A 22,406-nucleotide genomic window follows, 5' to 3' on the forward strand; every position below is an offset into this window, starting at 1 on the left:
TCCGACTCTCCCTGCAAACGTCAAACCATACAAAGTTGCTGTCGGATCTTTTCCGCGAAGAATTTTCGTTAAGAATTTCGTTCTCACTAATACATTTTCAGGAAAGGCCTCATTCGCCGTTAAACTGTCACGTTTTGTAATCGTTGAAAGTTGGTAAACATTCACATGTTGTATAACAAGCGAACCAATCAGAGCAAAACTTAAAAAAATCTCACTAAGAGAAACATAACTGAGAGAAAACGATAGAGAGAAAATGAACGAACTTCGCATTCTTTTTAGTGAGATATCGGAAAAACGAAAGAAAGATTTGTTTTGAGTAGCTCAAATAAAAATGAAGCTTAAATATTCTTTAACAATTCGAAGTGAAGTTTGAAATTCTGTCAAACCATTTTAATTATTTGATTGCCTCGCGTAAATTTAAATTCATCTTTTTCACTCAACTGAGTGTCGCACTTCTCACTCACACAACCCTTTCTTTTTCTTCTTCTTTTCACGCAAAATGGGGGAGGATGAAAATAAATTAAAAATCCGCGCTCGGAGGTAGAGAACACGCTTCCGCAACTCCACAGCAACGCTCCGTACTTACACGCTAAAAAATATTCTCTCACCCACTCACTCACACTCACTCAAATCTCATCCCGACTCGGTTATCGCTTGTGCGGATGATCCGCCAGCGTCTTCTGGCCCTCGGCGCTCTTCAGAAACACCGACACCTCGCTGTGGTCAATGTTCGGATCGTACGACTGCTCGTCCTGGTGGAACCCGCCCTGCTGGGGCTGCTCGATCGCCGACAGAATCGACTGGAGCAGTCCCTCGGACAGGATCTGCTCGTGCGGGGCCGATCCGCTACCATGACCGGATCCGAGCGGATCCGCCGACTGGAACTGCAGCTGGTAGGTGCCGTGCTGTCCGGTGACGGGGATTGTCAGACTTTGCGACTTTTGCGCGGACACCAGCTCGAGACCGCTGATTCCGCCGTCCAGTCCCGGAAGGCTTGAGGTTGAAACCTGGTGCTGGTGCTCGCTGGACTGGTGAAGCTGGTGACCGGTGCGGTACTCGCCGGAGGCTGGCGGTCCGTAGCTGCTGTCGAGGCTGTTGGACACGTCACTGCTGCTGAAGGAGGCGGATCCGGAAGAGGTCGCGCCAAAGTCCTGCGGACCGTGGCCGCAGTCGGTTGCCAGCGAGACGATTTCGCTCTGCTGCTGGTGGTAGCGAGGCTCTTGGATCTGATGCTGCGCTTCCGGTAGTTGGTGCTGGGTCAGGAACGGCTGTGCCGGTTTATCCGAAGGGAGCGTGTTCAGCTCGAGCGCTGGCAGGGCGGTCGCGACGTCGCTCGTCGGAGGTGGCAGGTAAACATCGCCGGAGTAGTGCGGCTTGCTTCCGAAGTTGTCCAGCTGTTCAACGGTGTGTCCAATCGACTCGATCAGTCCCTGCGGGACCGGAGGACGGTACGCGATCGGTTGACGGGGGGGAGCAATCGGACCGGACCAAGGCTTCAAGTTTCCACTGATGCTGCCGTGGGAGATGCCCAGACCCGGGTAGGAGGAAATCGATGGTCGGTGATGGGGTGCGCCGTACAGCGGGGAAGGCGGGAACTGGATCTTTGGCGGGGGTGGTGGCAGGGGCTTCACGAACGTTGGCTTGTAGTGGCCTGGGGCGTACGAGTCGGCTGGGGGAGCGCCGTAAGAGTCAGAGATGAAGTTGGAGTGAACCTGGAATAGATTTTCATCGAATTAGAGCTGCTCATCAGCACAGTCAAGACACAACCTACCTCAAAGCTGTTTCCCTTGGACAGTTCCAACGAGCCGTGAAGTTCCGCACTTCCCGATCCGCTGCTGCTGAACGATGGTCCCGGTTCGACGCGGGGCAGTTGCAGTCCCAGATCGCCTCCGGCGAGCAGTTGGTTTCCTCCGGCCAAAAAGTCCCCACTTGGTGGTGGTCCGTACGAAGATTCCGGCGAGTGCACTTCCTGGTGCTGAAGTTCGTTGTGGAATTCATGGTGAATCTCCTGGTGCTGGTGGTGGCTTTGTACAACTGGTCCGGCAATTGGTTTCCATCCGTCGCACTTGATCTCTGGTGGGGTCGGAGGGACGTGCACGGACGAGTGGTGGCCGAAGGACTGCTGGGCGGTGAAGATGGGCTTAGGGGGGCCGTACACGGGTTTGGGGGCCGACGGAGGGGGTCCGTACGCGGGCTTTGGAGGTGGGCCGTAGACGGGCTTGGGGGCTGGTGCAGGGAACGATGGGACGCCGTAGGATGGTTTCTGAGTTTTTGAAAGATTGAAGGAGAAAAATCAAATGATTGCATCCACAACAGAAAGCTGAGATGATAACTCTACCAATTTGAAATGATAGAGATAGTGGCGGCCGTTCCGGGAGAGGCTCAGATACAGTCAGTCTGTGCTCTGTTTCCTCTCGCAAGGCGCTGTCCTGCTGTGGTTGAACTTACCGGGAACGACTGCTGATGCTGCGGTGGTCCGTAGACGGGCTTTGGCGCCTGAGGCGGTCCATAGTGGGGACTCGGTCCGTGGTGCGAAAACGATTGCTGCTGATGGTGATGTTCCTCACCGCCTCCGAAGCCGAACGTCGAGAAGAGCGACTCCAGGAAGGACGACTGATGCTGCTGCGGCTTCCTCGGTGGTGGGCCGTGCGAGAAGTGCTGCTGCTGCTGCTGGTGGTGATGCTGCTGGTGGTGTACCTGCGGGGGTGGTCCGTACGCGGGTCTTGGCGGTGGATGGTAGGCGGGTCGGGCGGGGGCCGCCGGTGGACCGTACTCGATGTTGATCTTCGGTGGTCCAAAGTGTTGCACCGGGACGCCGTACTCCTTGTGGGGCACTATCGGACCGGAAGGTGGCGGCGGAACGTCCGGTGGGGGCGGCGGATAGTGTCCGGCTGCCGGCGCTCCGTAGATCGGAGTGGGCAGCTCGGGCGAGGAGAGCGCTCCCGATGAGGAGGGTGGCACTCCGTACGTGTCGGCTATGGCCAGGGGTGCCTCGCGACGTTGGGCTTCACTGTTGACGACTGCTTGCGTAGCCGTCGTAAGCACCAGGGCGCATACGAGCAATGCTGACGGGCGCAGCTGGGGGAGAAAAGAGCGAAAGAAAATGGTTAGTTTCAGTGGCCACCAAATTGCAAAAAAAAATTATCAAACACATTTTACAAAAGCTTCACCGTGAAGATCACTGCCCATGATCTTGCGTGGTTTGGAGGTAGAAACCTTTGGTGATTGGAATCGGCAAAGGGCCACACCTTCACCAACCACACACACAGTCACTGGGCCCGGCCAGTTTGATTCATTTATCATTCAGTTCCGCTTGTCCTCGGTGGACAAGCCGCACGAGGGCATGAAACGTGTTCACAGTAAATCGAAACATTAGCGACTTGGACGATCACGACCGCACTGACTGTGTCGTATTTCATGCGGGATCGCTTCCGGATGTGGAGAGTGTCATCGTGGTGAACTTTTCCCAACTTTTCCCAAACAGACAAACTCAATCAATTAACAAGGATGGAGCTGCCTCTAATTCCAAACACAAACTTTTAATTGGTCACATTTGGATAGCATATCAAACTGAAGAGTCCCGTCCCTATTCGGATGCAGTTCAAATCAAAAACTTTAACGTTTTCCCTTGAATATCATACCCCTCAGTCGAACCGATGGAGAAGGAGTTCGAATTTTAAGTAGTTTGTTTGTGTGTCCTCTCCCCCCACCACGCCACCCCTCTCCTATTCATCAACGAAATTTCCCATCACAACCAATCACGACCTCTCTCGAGAGAGTGAAAGACCAAGAGATACGATTGGACGCAGAGAGGTTGTTGATTGAAAAGTTCTGAATTTATTTGACCAGCCGGGTTCGTCGCTTGTTTTTTGTTGTGGTCTTTTTACTTCTTTTGCAGAATTTTCAAAATGTAAATCTGTTTTGAACAAAAAAAAATCCTTCATAAAGTTTTTTTTTATTATTCAGCAACATTTTACATTAGAGTTGTCCCGAACCCTCTTCGATTTGCGTGAAACGTGTCCTAAGGGGTGGTCCCAGATCACGAATCCGAGGTCCGTTTTTCGATATCCCGTGACGGAGGGGCGGTACGACCCCTTCCAATTTTGAACATGCGAAAAATAACTGCTTTTCGATAATTTGCTGCCAGAGGAAATTTGGACGCCTTGGACACTAAATTTCCAAGTCGTCACCATTTCAGTGAGTGAGTTGGTAGAGAATGACCCTTTAATCCATTTTAATAAACTTTTAAAGTTATTAATGATGAGCAGTTCTCTATGAAATCGGTCTTTTTTAATTAATTTAAATTTTTGTATTTTTTAATCCAGCTGAAACATTTTTGGTGCCTTCGGTATGCCCAAAGAAACCATTTTGCATCATAAGTTTGTCCATATAATTTTCCATGCAAATTTGGCAGCTTTTTTGATCCATTTGGTGTTTTCGGCAAAGTTGTAGGTATGGATAAGGACTACACTGAAAAAGAATTCTACACGGTAAAAAAATTGTGATTTTTAATTTATCTTTTTGTCACTAAAACTTGTTTCACAAAAAAAAACACCATTTTTATTTTTTTTTTTGTTTTATTTCATTTTTGATATGTTTCAGGGGACATAAAATGTCAACTTTTTAGAAATTTCCAGAATGGGCAAAAAATATTAGACCGAGTTATGAAATATTGAAACAATACTAATTTTTGAAAAAATTGAAATACTGGTCGCAAAAATTTTTCAACTTCATTTTTCGATGTAAAATCGAATTTACAATCAAAAAGTACTTCAGTGAAATTTTGATTAAGTGCAACGTTTTCATGTTTTAGCCATTTTTATCATTTATTTTTTTTAAATAGTCTCAGTTATTTCTTTTTTATTTAAAATAAGTTTCCATGTTTGCCAACTTTTGAAAAAAAAAATAGAAAAGCTGAGAAAATTCTCTACATTTTGCTTTTTTGAACTTTGTTGATACGACCCTTAGTTCTTGAGATATTGCCATGCAAAGGTTTAAAAACAGAAAAATTTATGTTTTCTAAGTCTCATGCAAACAACTCACCATTTTCTAACGTCGACATCTCAGCAACTAATGGGTTATAGAGTTAAAATATAAAACATTCGTGAAATTTCCTGATCTTATCGAAAACATTTTTTTAATTTTAAATCAAGACTAACATGTTAAAAGGTGTAGTGGGTCTCGCGGCGCAGGGGTAGCGGCTTCGGCTGCCGATCCCGATGATGCTATGAGACGCGGGTTCGATTCCCGCCTTATCCACTGAGCTTCTATCGGATGGTGAAGTAAAACGTCGGTCCCGGTTTCTCCTGTCTCGTCAGAGGCGCTGGAGCAGAAATCCCACGTTAGAGGAAGGCCATGCCCCGGGGGGCGTAGTGCCAATAGTTTCGTTTTTTTTATGTTAAAAGGTGTTATATTGAATGTTTGGCCCTTTTGAAATGTAAGTCTTGATTTGAATTTTTTGAAAATATTGTTTTCGATAAAAATCGGAAAATTTAACTAATGTTTCATATTTTAACATTTTTTTAAAGTTCTCAAATTCTCATAATTTTTATTATGATTATAAAATGAAGCAAAATTTTGTATAAATTTTCATTTTGTTAGAGTTTTTTTTTTTGCAAAATACAAAAAAAAATCACAACGTGAAGTTTTTTTTCGAAAATACCTGAATTTTCACAATTTGTGATATGGGTATGAAACGAAATGAATAAAATAAATTTTCACTTCATAAAAGATATTTTATTATAAATTACTAATATTTTCTATTTTTTGTCAAAAATATTAAATTTTCTATGAAAATTTAGTTTTTTCTAAAATAAAATATTTTATGAAAATTAAAGTAATTTATAAAAAAAATCAATAACTAGGTCAAATAAATGCAGAATTTCGCTTGATTTGAGACTCATGCTGTAAATAAAAAAAATGAGTGTAAACGAATAGATACGGAAATTTGAGATTTTTTATAGTACACAAAAATACACTTGCACAAATTGAAAATTTATTCAAAAAAATCCTTCTCTTAACACCCATATTCTCAGCGATAGCGAATGCTATTATTGTTATCGTAAGACGCTAATATTATAAACGATATTTTTATCAACTAGGCCATTTCCAATTTTATGTCAAGTTTGGTTCCCACCCCTGTAAAATTTTCCCAATAAATCGTGGAAAAATTAATTATTTACTTAATTTGACATTTTCATCGGAAATTTTTTAAGTTGATTGTAATCTATTCAGAATAATTTCTATAATGCTTGTTTAAGTGTTTTAATTTAAACCAATTTTTTTTTTCAATCTTTATACAAATTTTGAATTGTGGGACCAAAGGTGAAAAAGCTTTAGAAAAAAAATTATGAGCTCATTGATATTTTGCTATGTTTTGGAATTATCATATTTGTCATGACGTTTAAAGAATTGTTTGGTACTTTGTGCAAATTTTTTTAATTTGGCTAGAAAACAAATATTTAATATCAGGCTTTTATTAACAATAAAAAAACACAATTTTAAAGAAATGTAGTTGAAAATAAACGTACCCAATTTTAATCAAACGTGAATAGAAACGTTAAACAATTTATTCTGAACAGTTAAGAATCATTTCCTTTGTTTTCAGAAAATCATTCTATTTCCAGACATAATATTTTTCTCACAGATATTTTTTTAGGAGACAATTGAAGGTAACTCGAGAGATAAAAATGTAATTAAATAAGGTATTTTTTTTAAACTTTTTCTATGCAATCGGTTTGTAAAATATGATATTCCAAATGAATCCCAATAAAATCTGTATTTTTTTAAAGAAATTCCTTAAGTCACCCCCATTTACGGTACTTTTTCCAACCTCCACAACATTCGTCTGTCCACGAGAGCCCGCGATTGGAAATCTTTCGGAAAAGTGCGTCGTCCTCCCACACACGTACGCAATGCCACAACTCGAGTGTGGACAACACATACACAAACGCACACGCCGCGTAGCGGCCGCCAATCAGCTCAACGAATTAACAAACAAACACCCACACCCACCCCACACGTCAACAAAGTAAAAGGCACGAGCGATGCACATTTTGTTGTGTTGATGCTGTTATTTCAATTTTGACGTTTGTCAAAATATGAGTAAGAAATTCAATTCAATTTGTAACCAATAAAATTTGAGGCAATTTGTTAAAAATACTAAATATTCACCTGCGTCAAGATGGCACAACGGTGACGATTTCATCGATGCATCCAAGGAGGAAGGGGGGAGGCAGGTGCCATACAAAAACGGCATTATCGTTTTATGCAAATGGCACCAATCTCGTTTGAATATTAAGCAGGCTCAGCAGTGGTGGCCACTGCAGAATTCCTCAACCACATCAGAGTGAGAAAGAGTGGGGCGACCGTCAAGCAAATGTGTCAACTGGACAAAAGAGGTGGCCGCTTATGATGGACGATCTCATTTGGGAGGGCTGTCAATTAATTAGCTCAGGAATGGATTACGGGCGGAGAGAGAGAGAGAGAGAGAGAGAGAGAGAGAGAGAGAGAGAGAGACAGAGAGTTCATACGAAGTGTCCGCACCAGAGTCTATTATTCTGGTGAGGATTTGTGTTCGTATTGACCAGCATCGGGATTAGAGTCCGATGACTGATGAGTGAGTTTGAATGTTACTCTTTGTTTGCAATGAGGATTATTTTAAATTGAAAACGATCTCTCGGAAAGCCCTGAAGCAAAGATCTGAGGATAAACTAGTTCAAGGATTTAATCAAATTAATTGGAATATAACACCACCCTGGGGAGAAATACTATCCCTGTCAATTGTGTGAAAACAAATCATGACATTGATGAGTGTAGAGAAATTCTCCTGGGTTAGTTTTCAAAATGCCCTCAGAGCCAGATAGACTGTTTGTTGACCCATTAACATTGTTCTGCTTAATTTTCATCAAAAACCTATAAAAAAGGCCTTTGTCTACAAATTACTAATGCGTCCTTTTGAAAACTTTTCTCAGATTTCAAGCAAGATGTCAAAAGGATGCAAAAGTTTCGTTTGTAAACCTATTTACAAACCGGTTTCTAAGAAAAAAGTATTTCCCAGATTGCACCATTTCGCAGAAATGTTAGTGTTATACCATACACTAATAATACCATAGGGGAATTTTTCGAGAATAATTGCCCTGGTTTTTCATGTTCAAGACATAAATGTTGAATTCTTGAAATGTAAAACTACAAAAAAACATGTCTGGGGAGTTCATTCTAGGAAAAAAATATCGTACGGCCCGTGATAACTTTCGAAAATTTGTCAATGGCTGGAAGTTTCTGCAGTTCAGAAAATATTGAATAATTAAATTGAGTGTTAACATAGAAAAAATGGCTTTAGATCAAATTGGAATATTTTAAAAAGGTCATAATACAATATTTTCTCCTTTTGCAAGTATGATGATTAGGAATGACAAAAACAAAAGAAAGTTATCTTTATAAAAATGCCATTTTGGAACAACAAATTTACTTAACCATTCAAATGTTGTCATTTCAACGTATCGTTGATGGGGGTGACGTTGGGTCTTGGGGGTGAGATTGGTTCAAAGTGATTTTTTAACGGATTTTACCATTTCTCAGTGAAATTTTCAATGAAACTAAATTCAGTTAAAAGGTGTTTGTAGGGAAAAACTTAAGATGAGCTGAAAAAATCTCGTTCCTGGAACAAATCCTGTTATTTTGGCAGATGTCTAAAGTTGAGGTATGTTTTTGGCCAAAAATGACCTTTCGAAAAATCATTTTTCCAATATTTTTGTTGGAATTGCTCGAAAACTACTCAAATGTTTGAAAATCTCTACTTCAAATGTTGTAGCATGTCAATACGATTCCCTCTAACAAGAAACACTGTTGGATGACTTGTTTTTACCATATCGTTGTGTTTGAGCTTCATTTGACTTTTAATTGACCCAATGTCACCCTCTCTAAGGGGTGAGATTGGGTCAATTTTAAACGATTGTCATTTAAGGTAGTGTTCATCAAAATCCACCATATTTATTTTTCCTAAATATAAGTAAACTATCTAACACAAATCTACGTTGAAAGATGTTCGATGCTATTTAAATTGTTTTTGTTATTAGGAATTAAGAGAGGTGTGCTGTTTTTTGACCCACAGTCACCCCCACTGACGGTATTATGTATTTGAATGTTGCTTTGTCCTTTCTAAAATATTGACATTTTCTTTTGAAATCCAGGTAGAACGATTTCATTTGGTTTGAACTTATTTATTTTCTGTTTTCATTTTTTTCCGTTTAGTAAAGTTGGATGGTTGGCTCCAAACAATCAATCGAAAACAAAATGTTGATTTCTAAAAGTTTTGACTTGTTTAAATTCATCTTTCATGAAGAACATCAATAAAATTGCCTTTCGCTTGAAAAAGTTTCTATAAAAAATATATAAATACAAAACATGAAATAACAAGCCGTAATCTCAACAAATGAATGAAAAAAGTTTTTTTTTTTAAATTGCATTTTGCGCTAGTTCAGTTGTTTTGCAATCATTAGTAAACTTATGAAAAAAAATATGATTTATGGAAAACAAAAATTATAACAAAAAAAAAACTTGCGGTACTACACATCGAAAATTTGAAAAAATCAAAAGATTTTTGAATAAACCCAAACATGTTGAAAAAGATTCTGAACACAGGGGAATGCATTTTAAATTGATTTCAGCTGATTGCATTTAAATTTCCATTGAAATTTAGATGTTTTTGTCAAAATATTTTTACTGCCCTTCGATTTTTTGGGCCGATTTTAAAGGGGGCAGGGGGGAGAGGACAAAAACTTTTAAAAATATATGTAACAGCCTGAATAAATAGCAATGAATGATTTTTAATGGACCAGAACAAATAAAGTTATCACAAATTTTAAAAAAAGCATAAATCATTAAAAATACTTGTGACGATAATCAATCATCACATTTACATTTTCCAACGTTCACGAATCAAAATTTACACTTTTAGACATTAGGAAAATTTTAAATTTCAGGACCATAAAACTTTTTTGCAAGTAGAAATCTTAGATGCCACATAAATTTTTGTTAAGGGGTTACATACATGTAAATCGATAAAAAAAAATCAGAGGTTGGTGTGAGCACACACTTAATTTTATTTAAGAACTGTTATCAGGGCATTAAAATACACATTTTCATCTATTATCAAAACATATTTGAAGACATTTGGTTGTATCATTGCTGAGATATAGCTATTTGAAGTTAGCAGTTTCAAAAAACGGGTGCCACGATATCTCAACACTGCCTTGACCAAATCGGCTCAAATTTTTGGTGAAGACTCGTGGAACCAATCCTGTGTGCATGACGAAGGCTGATTTTCAAAAAACTTATTTTAAAAAAAGATAAAAATATTTTTGTGTTTTTCATATAAAAAATCGTCAGTTTTTAATTTTTGTATTTAAAAAAAAAGCAAAATTTCAAAATCGGGTTCGGTCAAGCACACGGTATATGCCTTGAGAGTCTTCACCCCAAATTTGAGACAATTTGGTCTATCCCATCTCGAGATATCGTGGCACCGAGAATTAACTCGGTGTTTCGAGAAAAACGCTCAGAAAGTTTGACAGCCCGCATTGCGCACGGCAAAATGTTGAGCTGAAATCGTCTCTAACTCAGTTTAATCATGTAATATCTTCATGAAACTTTCAGGAGTGATTGAAAATCATCTTTTAGAAGATTCAAAAAATATTCTGTAATATGAAATTTTGTGATTTTCTACATGTATGTAACCCCTTAAGAGCATCGCTTTATTTTTGCCATAAGTATCAAAATGCTATATATTTTTAACTTTTATGTTTTTGGTTGAAATTAAGCTTAAAAATTGAAATTGAATTGAAAAAAGTTATATTCTTTTTATTGGTTTTTTTTTATCTGTGGTCTGGTGTCTGGTCCGGTGTAAAACAAAATGTGTAGAGATTTTTATAATTTTTTTTTTATCAAAGAATGCATGAGTTAACGTAATATTAACAGTTTTCAGTCGACTTCCTAGACTTTTTTCGAAGACAGTTTAATTTAAGCTGCATTTACTTTCTTACTCCCTGATTCTGAGGGCATATTTGAAGAACGAGTAGAGAAATAAACACATGGAAAACAGTAAAATTTAAGTATCAAGCTATGTGTTCAATGATTTTTTTTTTGTAAAATGCATGTTCACAATTGCAAAGTAGGGTAGAGTAGTCATCAATGAGACTCGGGGAACAATGATAGAATGGCTCTCACAAGTCGTAGTTTCCACCAATCAGGCTCATATTTGGGGGAAAGGTGTATCTACTGGATACACGTCTGCCATAATAGTGGCTTTGGTTATGGACGCTCCCTTACAAAGTTATTCATAAATGTTTGATTCTGGGGTGTTAAAGTAAATTTTGGACAAAAAATACTTTTTCGCTCGTAGGCTGCCATTTACACCAAAACTAATATTTCTTCAAATTTCTTTCGACGTTCCATAGGGATTGAGTTGGGCTACAATGTCCTTTCATTAGATTTGGCCAAAATTAAGAATATACCCAGAATCCAGGGCTGTCTCATTGTTCCCCACTCAATTCAGCCCATGGGTAACAACGAGACACTTCGATTTTTCTTCATTAAACTTTTCAAAATCTATGGAATTCTTCCAAAACATGAATTGAAAGTGATTTTTGGCATATTTCTAGAGTTTTTACCTCATTTAAACAAAAATACAAAGTTATTTGGTGTAAATATATGGATTTAACAAAATTTAAATACTTTTTAGTATAACTTTTGTTAATTAAACTTTTATGTTGGTAAAATTGCTCTAAAATGTTCAAGGCAAGTAACCTGTAATGGAACAATACAAAAACATGATGTTTTACAAGAAAAGTATTGATTTTCATACAGTGTCTCATTGTTCCCCAGCTGTCTCATTGTTCCTGCCAAGTGCGTCTACAATGAGACAGTTGAATAACTCTGGCTGTAGATGTCGGATAGATCTCACATTTTGGTCCATGTTAGAACAGATCAAAAGAAAGAAAATGTAACAAAAAGCTCATTAAAACATGCTGATGAAAAAAATTGAAAAATCGTTGAAAGTTGAAAACCAAAAGTGTCTCATTGATGACTACCCTACCCTAAGCATTACAAAAAATTGCCAAGAGAAAAAACTTATCGTTGCAATTTAAAGTTTTTTTGAAAATGATGTTTTTCACTTCAAATTAGATATAAATTTAAAGGAAGGAACCTAACAGAAATTTGGGGAAAAAATTCTCGCGGCTTATTTGTTTAAATAAAATACAAAAAAATTATATATGTGTTTTCTCCATACTTCATGACTTATTTTATATATTTAATTTGTATTGAATTTTTGATTGTCGTTTGAACAAATTCTCAACTACACAAAGTATCATAATATTTGTTTTAATTTTTTTTAATTTGAATTTTTAAATTGAAAATTGAAAAACTCCTAAATTAAAGAATAATAGCATAAATTGTTTGATGCGATATTTTCCTGCAATAGATCAAATAAAGATCATCAATTTAAAATTCTTTGAAATTCATTTTTGAACCAAAAGAATTAAATAGTGATCACTGTATTTTAAGAATAATGAAGAATAAAATACAATGAGTAATAATTAATAAATCTTCGAAATCATCTGTATTCGTGAGACAGTCCAGATTCGATTATCCGTCAAATCAAGTTTGCCGGGACTCGTGGTGTAGGGGTAAGCGTGGTTGCCTTTCACCCAGTCGGCCTGTGTTCGATCTAAGAAGGTCCCGGTGGCATTTTTCGAGACGAGATTTGTCTGATCACGCCTTCCTTCGGACGGGGAAGTAAATGTTAGGTCGTTAGCTCAATCCAGGTGTAGGAGTCGTCTCCCTGGGTTCTGTCTCGGTGGAGTCGCTGGTTGGCAGTTGGACTAACAATCCTAAGGTCGTCAGTTCGAATCCCAGGGTGGATGGAAGCTTAGGTGTGAAAAGAGGTTTGCAATTGCCTCAACAATCAAGCCTTCGGACATCTAGTTTCGAGAAGGAATCTCGCAATTGAGAACGCCAAGGCAATGCTTTAGAATGAATAATTTGATTTTTCGAAATTCAAGATGGCGGTCAAAATGGCGGTGTTTTATTATCTAAAAACGCTATTCAGGAGTCAAACTTGATGTTAAAAGCAAGAAAATACATATAATAGAGCCTGGACTGTAAAGGAGAACTCTAGGTTCTGTGCTTCAGAACATAGTTGGAATAATCTTCATCGTTAGAGTTTCACTGAGCACTCACAAGAAGAAATTTAAAGATACACTGAGTCAAAAAACAAAATTTTATTTTTTCAGGAACAGTTTCTTTGTCCATTCACAGGCAAGCATTGAGTTATTTTGATTGTTTCCTTCAGCTTTTTGAACAGAGCGTTTTTATTTTATTTAATGTTTTGGGTACAACATATTTCTTTTTAAGCGTAGCACGAAGTCAATTAACAGTCAAGTTACTAAGCCCCGTTTTAGCGTTACATGGATTTTCAACAAGCTGTAACTTGGTGAAAATTACATGAAATATCAACTTCATATATACCGTTGGATTCGAAAATTAATCAACTTTAATATAAAAATATTTAATATGGTGGTTTAGGGGGGCGGGGCCCCGGGTGGAGGGGCCAAAGGAAAAAACAGCGTTACATGGAATTCAAGGGCCCAGAGCACATCGTAAAATAACCCAAAATACCAACTTATATAGGTTTTTGGAAAGGGGAGAACCTCTACTTTAAGGGAAAAATATTTAAAACATGTTAAAAATATTTAAACAATTTTTAAAAAATAGTTATCGTAACTATTTTTACAATAGCAGTACTCATTTGAATTATAAAGCCAAATTATGAAGAAATATGGTCATGCGACATATCAAAATTCATGAAATTATTCCAGGAATCTATATATGAACAATTCAACCTGATTCGGTTGAACCGGTAAAATTACCGGTACCGGTTGAACCGGTTCCGGGTTGTATCACTAACCATGTCATGCGACGTGTCAAAACTCTTCAAATTAGCTCAACAATCTTTTCGTGACAAATTTGAACCGATTCAGTTGAACCGGTTCAAATAACCGGTACCGGTTTGAACCGATTCAGTGTTTTTACTGCAAATCATGCCATGCGACGTGTCAAAATTCTTCAAATAATCTCAACAAATTATTCGTGATAAATTTGAACCGATTCAGTTGAACCGGTTCAAATAACCGGTACCGGTTTGAACCGATTCAGTGTTTTTACTGCAAATCATGCCATGCGACGTGTCAAAATTCTTCAAATAATCTCAACAAACTATTCGTAATAAATTTGAACCGATTCAGTTGAACCGGTTCAAATAACAGGAACCGGTTTGAACCGATTCAGTGTTTTTACTGCAAATCATGTCATGCGACGTGTCAAAATTCTTCAAATAATCTCAACAAACTATTCGTGATAAATTTGAACCGATTCAAACCGGTTCAAATAAACGGTACCGTTTGCACCGATTCCTTGTTTTTACAGCAAACCATGTAGTGCGACGTGTTGGACATTTTCAAATAATCTCAACAATATATTGGTAATGAAATTGAACCAATATGGTTAAACCAGATCAAATAACCGGTACCGGTTAGGGCCAATTCATAAATTCATAAATTGATAAATTCATAAATTGATAAATTCATAAATTCATAAATTCATAAATTCATAAATTCATAAATTCATAAATTCATAAATTCATAAATTCATAAATTCATAAATTCATAAATTCATAAATTCATAAATTCATAAATTCATAAATTCATAAATTCATACATTCATAAATTCATAAATTCATAAATTCATAAATTCATAAATTCATAAATTCATAAATTCATAAATTCATAAATTCATAAATTCATAAATTCATAAATTCATAAATTCATAAATTCATAAATTCATAAATTCATAAATTCATAAATTCATAAATTCATAAATTCATAAATTCATAAATTCATAAATTCATAAATTCATAAATTCATAAATTCATAAATTCATAAATTCATAAATTCATAAATTCATAAATTCATAAATTCATAAATTCATAAATTCATAAATTCATAAATTCATAAATTCATAAATTCATAAATTCATAAATTCATAAATTCATAAATTCATAAATTCATAAATTCATAAATTCATAAATTCATAAATTCATAAATTCATAAATTCATAAATTCATAAATTCATAAATTCATAAATTCATAAATTCATAAATTCATAAATTCATAAATTCATAAATTCATAAATTCATAAATTCATAAATTCATAAATTCATAAATTCATAAATTCATAAATTCATAAATTCATAAATTCATAAATTCATAAATTCATAAATTCATAAATTCATAAATTCATAAATTCATAAATTCATAATTCATAAATTCATAAATTCATAAATTCATAAATTCATAAATTCATAAATTCATAAATTCATAAATTCATAAATTCATAAATTCATAAATTCATAAATTCATAAATTCATAAATTCATAAATTCATAAATTCATAAATTCATAAATTCATAAATTCATAAATTCATAAATTCATAAATTCATAAATTCATAAATTCATAAATTCATAAATTCATAAATTCATAAATTCATAAATTCATAAATTCATAAATTCATAAATTCATAAATTCATAAATTCATAAATTCATAAATTCATAAATTCATAAATTCATAAATTCATAAATTCATAAATTCATAAATTCATAAATTCATAAATTCATAAATTCATAAATTCATAAATTCATAAATTCATAAATTCATAAATTCATAAATTCATAAATTCATAAATTCATAAATTCATAAATTCATAAATTCATAAATTCATAAATTCATAAATTCATAAATTCATAAATTCATAAATTCATAAATTCATAAATTCATAAATTCATAAATTCATAAATTCATAAATTCATAAATTCATAAATTCATAAATTCATAAATTCATAAATTCATAAATTCATAAATTCATAAATTCATAAATTCATAAATTCATAAATTCATAAATTCATAAATTCATAAATTCATAAATTCATAAATTCATAAATTCATAAATTCATAAATTCATAAATTCATTTCATAAATTCATAAATTCATAAATTCATAAATTCATAAATTCATAAATTCATAAATTCATAAATTCATAAATTCATAAATTCATAAATTCATCAATTCATCAATTCATAAATTCATAAATTCATAAATTCATAAATTCATAAATTCATAAATTCATAAATTCATAAATTCATAAATTCATAAATTCATAAATTCATAAATTCATAAATTCATAAATTCATAAATTCATAAATTCATAAATTCATAAATTCATAAATTCATAAATTCATAAATTCATAAATTCATAAATTCATAAATTCATAAATTCATAAATTCATAAATTCATAAATTCATAAATTCATAAATTCATAAATTCATAAATTCATAAATTCATAAATTCATAAATTCATAAATTCATAAATTCATAAATTCATAAATTCATAAATTCATAAATTCATAAATTCATAAATTCATAAATTCATAAATTCATAAATTCATAAATTCATAAATTCATAAATTCATAAATTCATAAATTCATAAATTCATAAATTCATAAATTCATAAATTCATAAATTCATAAATTCATAAATTCATAAATTCATAAATACATAAATTGATAAATTGATAAATTCATAAATTCATAAATTCATAAATTCATAAATTCATAAATTCATAAATTCATAAATTCATAAATTCATAAATTCATAAATTCATAAATTCATAAATTGATAAATTGATAAATTGATAAATTGATAAATTGATAAATTGATAAATTGATAAATTGAGAAATTGATAATCAATTTATCAATTTATCAATTTATCAATTTATCAATTTATCAATTTATCAATTTATCAATTTATCAATTTATCAATTTATCAATTTATCAATTTATCAATTTATCAATTTATCAATTTATCAATTTATCAATTTATCAATTTATCAATTTATCAATTTATCAATTTATCAATTTATCAATTTATAAATGTATCAATTTATCAATTGATCAATTTATCAATTTATCAATTTATCAAATCATCAAATCATCAATTTATCAATTTATCAATTTATCAATTTATCAATTTATCAATTTATCAATTTATCAATTTATCAATTTATCAATTTATCAATTTATCAATTTATCAATTTATCAATTTATCAATTTATCAATTTATCAATTTATCAATTTATCAATTTATCAATTTATCAATTTATCAATTTATCAATTTATCAATTTATCAATTTATCAATTTATCAATTTATCAATTTATCAATTTATCAATTTATCAATTTATCAATTTATCAATTTATCAATTTATCAATTTATCAATTTATCAATTTATCAATTTATCATTTTATCAATTTATCAATTTATCAATTTATCAATTTATCAATTTATCAATTTATCAATTTATCAATTTATCAATTTATCAATTTATCAATTTATCAATTTATCAATTTATCAATTTATCAATTTATCAATTTATCAATGTATCAATTTATCAATTTATCATTTTCATTTATCAATTTATCAATTTATCAATTTATCAATTTATCAATTTATCAATTTATCAATTTATCAATTTATCAATTTATCAATTTATCAATTTATCAATTTATCAATTTATCAATTTATCAATTTATCAATTTATCAATTTATCAATTTATCAATTTATCAATTTATCAATTTATCAATTTATCAATTTATCAATTTATCAATTTATCAATTTATCAATTTATCAATTTATCAATTTATCAATTTATCAATTTATCAATTTATCAATTTATCAATTTATCTATTTATCAATTTATCAATTCATCAATTTATCAATTTATCAATTTATCTATTTATCAATTTATCAATTTATCAATGTATCAATTTATCAATTTATCAATTTATCAATTTATCAATTTATCAATTTATCAATTTATCAATTTATCAATTTATCAATTTATCAATTTATCAATTTATCAATTTATCAATTTATCAATTTATCAATTTATCAATTTATCAATTTATCAATTTATCAATTTATCAATTTATCAATTTATCAATTTATCAATTTATCAATTTATCAATTTATCAATTTATCAATTTATCAATTTATCAATTTATCAATTTATCAATTTATCAATTTATCAATTTATCAATTTATCAATTTATCAATTTATCAATTTATCAATTTATCAATTTATCAATTTATCAATTTATCAATTTATCAATTTATCAATTTATCAATTTATCAATTTATCAATTTATCAATTTATCAATTTATCAATTTATCAATTTATCAATTTATCAATTTATCAATTTATCAATTTATCAATTTATCAATTTATCAATTTATCAATTTATCAATTTATCAATTTTTCAATTTAACAATTATCAATTTATCAATTTATCAATTTATCAATTTATCAATTTATCAATTTATCAATTTATCAATTTATCAATTTTTCAATTTATCAATTTATCAATTTATCAATTTATCAATTTCTCAATTTATCAATTTATCAATTTATCAATTTATCAATTTATCAATTTATCAATTTATCAATTTATCAATTTATCAATTTATCAATTTATCAATTTATCAATTTATCAATTTATCAATTTATCAATTTATCAATTTATCAATTTATCAATTTATCAATTTATCAATTTATCAATTTATCAATTTATCAATTTATCAATATATCAATTTATCAATTTATCAATTTATCAATTTATCAATTTATCAATTTATCAATTTATCAATTAATCAATTAATCAATTTATCAATTTATCAATTTATCAATTTATCAATTTATCAATTTATCAATTTATCAATTTATCAATTTATCAATTTATCAATTTATCAATTTATCAATTTATCAATTTATCAATTTATCAATTTATCAATTTATCAATTTATCAATTTATCAATTTATCAATTTATCAATTTATCAATTTATCAATTTATCAATTTATCAATTTATCAATTTATCAATTTATCAATTTATCAATTTATCAATTTATCAATTTTTCAATTTAACAATTATCAATTTATCAATTTATCAATTTATCAATTTATCAATTTATCAATTTATCAATTTATCAATTTATCAATTTATCAATTTATCAATTTATCAATTTATCAATTTATCAATTTATCAATTTATCAATTTATCAATTTATCAATTTATCAATTTATCAATTTATCAATTTATCAATTTATCAATTTATCAATTTATCAATTTATCAATTTATCAATTTATCAATTTATCAATTTATCAATTTATCAATTTATCAATTTATCAATTTATCAATTTATCAATTTATCAATTTATCAATTTTTCAATTTAACAATTATCAATTTATCAATTTATCAATTTATCAATTTATCAATTTATCAATTTATCAATTTATCAATTTATCAATTTTTCAATTTATCAATTTATCAATTTATCAATTTATCAATTTATCAATTTATCAATTTATCAATTTATCAATTTATCAATTTATCAATTTATCAATTTATCAATTTATCAATTTATCAATTTATCAATTTATCAATTTATCAATTTATCAATTTATCAATTTATCAATTTATCAATTTATCAATTTATCAATTTATCAATTTATCAATTTATCAATTTATCAATTTATCAATTTATCAATTTATCAATTTATCAATTTATCAATTTATCAATTTATCAATTTATCAATTTATCAATTTATCAATTTATCAATTTATCAATTTATCAATTTATCAATTTATCAATTTATCAATTTATCAATTTATCAATTTATCAATTTATCAATTTATCAATTTATCAATTTATCAATTTATCAATTTAACAATTATCAATTTATCAATTTATCAATTTATCAATTTATCAATTTATCAATTTATCAATTTATCAATTTATCAATTTATCAATTTATCAATTTATCAATTTATCAATTTATCAATTTATCAATTTATCAATTTATCAATTTATCAATTTATCAATTTATCAATTTATCAATTTATCAATTTATCAATTTATCAATTTATCAATTTATCAATTTATCAATTTATCAATTTATCAATTTATCAATTTATCAATTTATCAATTTATCAATTTATCAATTTATCAATTTATCAATTTATCAATTTATCAATTTATCAATTTTTCAATTTAACAATTATCAATTTATCAATTTATCAATTTATCAATTTATCAATTTATCAATTTATCAATTTATCAATTTATCAATTTATCAATTTATCAATTTATCAATTTATCAATTTTTCAATTTAACAATTATCAATTTATCAATTTATCAATTTATCAATTTATCAATTTATCAATTTATCAATTTATCAATTTATCAATTTATCAATTTATCAATTTATCAATTTATCAATTTATCAATTTATCAATTTATCAATTTATCAATTTATCAATTTATCAATTTATCAATTTATCAATTTATCAATTTATCAATTTATCAATTTATCAATTTATCAATTTATCAATTTATCAATTTATCAATTTATCAATTTATCAATTTATCAATTTATCAATTTATCAATTTATCAATTTATCAATTTATCAATTTATCAATTTATCAATTTATCAATTTATCAATTTATCAATTTATCAATTTATCAATTTATCAATTTATCAATTTATCAATTTATCAATTTATCAATTTTCAATTTAACAATTATCAATTTATCAATTTATCAATTTATCAATTTATCAATTTATCAATTTATCAATTTATCAATTTATCAATTTATCAATTTATCAATTTATCAATTTATCAATTTATCAATTTATCAATTTATCAATTTATCAATTTATCAATTTATCAATTTATCAATTTATCAATTTATCAATTTATCAATTTATCAATTTATCAATTTATCAATTTATCAATTTATCAATTTATCAATTTATCAATTTATCAATTTATCAATTTATCAATTTATCAATTTATCAATTTATCAATTTATCAATTTATCAATTTATCAATTTATCAATTTATCAATTTATCAATTTATCAATTTATCAATTTATCAATTTTCAATTTAACAATTATCAATTTATCAATTTATCAATTTATCAATTTATCAATTTATCAATTTATCAATTTATCAATTTATCAATTTATCAATTTATCAATTTATCAATTTATCAATTTATCAATTTATCAATTTATCAATTTATCAATTTATCAATTTATCAATTTATCAATTTATCAATTTATCAATTTATCAATTTATCAATTTATCAATTTATCAATTTATCAATTTATCAATTTATCAATTTATCAATTTATCAATTTATCAATTTATCAATTTATCAATTTATCAATTTATCAATTTATCAATTTATCAATTTATCAATTTATCAATTTATCAATTTATCAATTTATCAATTTATCAATTTATCAATTTATCAATTTATCAATTTATCAATTTATCAATTTATCAATTTATCAATTTATCAATTTTCAATTTAACAATTATCAATTTATCAATTTATCAATTTATCAATTTATCAATTTATCAATTTATCAATTTATCAATTTATCAATTTATCAATTTATCAATTTATCAATTTATCAATTTATCAATTTATCAATTTATCAATTTATCAATTTATCAATTTATCAATTTATCAATTTATCAATTTATCAATTTATCAATTTATCAATTTATCAATTTATCAATTTATCAATTTATCAATTTATCAATTTATCAATTTATCAATTTATCAATTTATCAATTTATCAATTTATCAATTTATCAATTTATCAATTTATCAATTTATCAATTTTTCAATTTAACAATTATCAATTTATCAATTTATCAATTTATCAATTTATCAATTTATCAATTTATCAATTTATCAATTTATCAATTTTTCAATTTATCAATTTATCAATTTATCAATTTATCAATTTCTCAATTTATCAATTTATCAATTTATCAATTTATCAATTTATCAATTTATCAATTTATCAATTTATCAATTTATCAATTTATCAATTTATCAATTTATCAATTTATCAATTTATCAATTTATCAATTTATCAATTTATCAATTTATCAATTTATCAATTTATCAATTTATCAATTAATCAATTTATCAATTTATGTATTTATGAATTTATGAATTTATGAATTTATGAATTTATGAATTTATGAATTTATCAATTTATCAATTTATGAATTTATGAATTTATGAATTTATGAATTTATGAATTTATGAATTTATGAATTTATGAATTTATCAATTTATCAATTTATTAATTTATCAATTTATCAATTTATCAATTTATCAATTTATGAATTTATGAATTTATGAATT

The 22,406-nt window shown here is 29.5% G+C and overlaps 1 protein-coding gene across 1 annotated transcript in view; it reads right to left on the reverse strand.

The window, feature by feature from the left end:
• Nucleotides 1-14,510, reverse strand: part of LOC6049307 (extensin) — a 15,831-nt gene extending 1,321 nt beyond the window's left edge. Inside the window, exons 1-4 of the mRNA XM_038260733.1 lie at nt 14,454-14,510; nt 2,449-3,078; nt 1,772-2,263; nt 1-1,712 (exon numbers count right to left, since the gene is read on the reverse strand). The exon at nt 1-1,712 is cut by the window's left edge and continues 1,321 nt beyond it. Of these exons, the coding sequence (XP_038116661.1) occupies nt 648-1,712; nt 1,772-2,263; nt 2,449-3,078; nt 14,454-14,510 (2,244 nt within the window). The 3' untranslated portion in view covers nt 1-647. The remainder of the gene's footprint in view (nt 1,713-1,771; nt 2,264-2,448; nt 3,079-14,453) is intronic.
• Nucleotides 14,511-22,406: the final 7,896 nt, after the last annotated feature.

The sequence above is a fragment of the Culex quinquefasciatus genome, chromosome 3, assembly GCF_015732765.1.
Source record: "Culex quinquefasciatus strain JHB chromosome 3, VPISU_Cqui_1.0_pri_paternal, whole genome shotgun sequence".
NCBI classification, from domain to species: domain Eukaryota; kingdom Metazoa; phylum Arthropoda; class Insecta; order Diptera; family Culicidae; genus Culex; species Culex quinquefasciatus.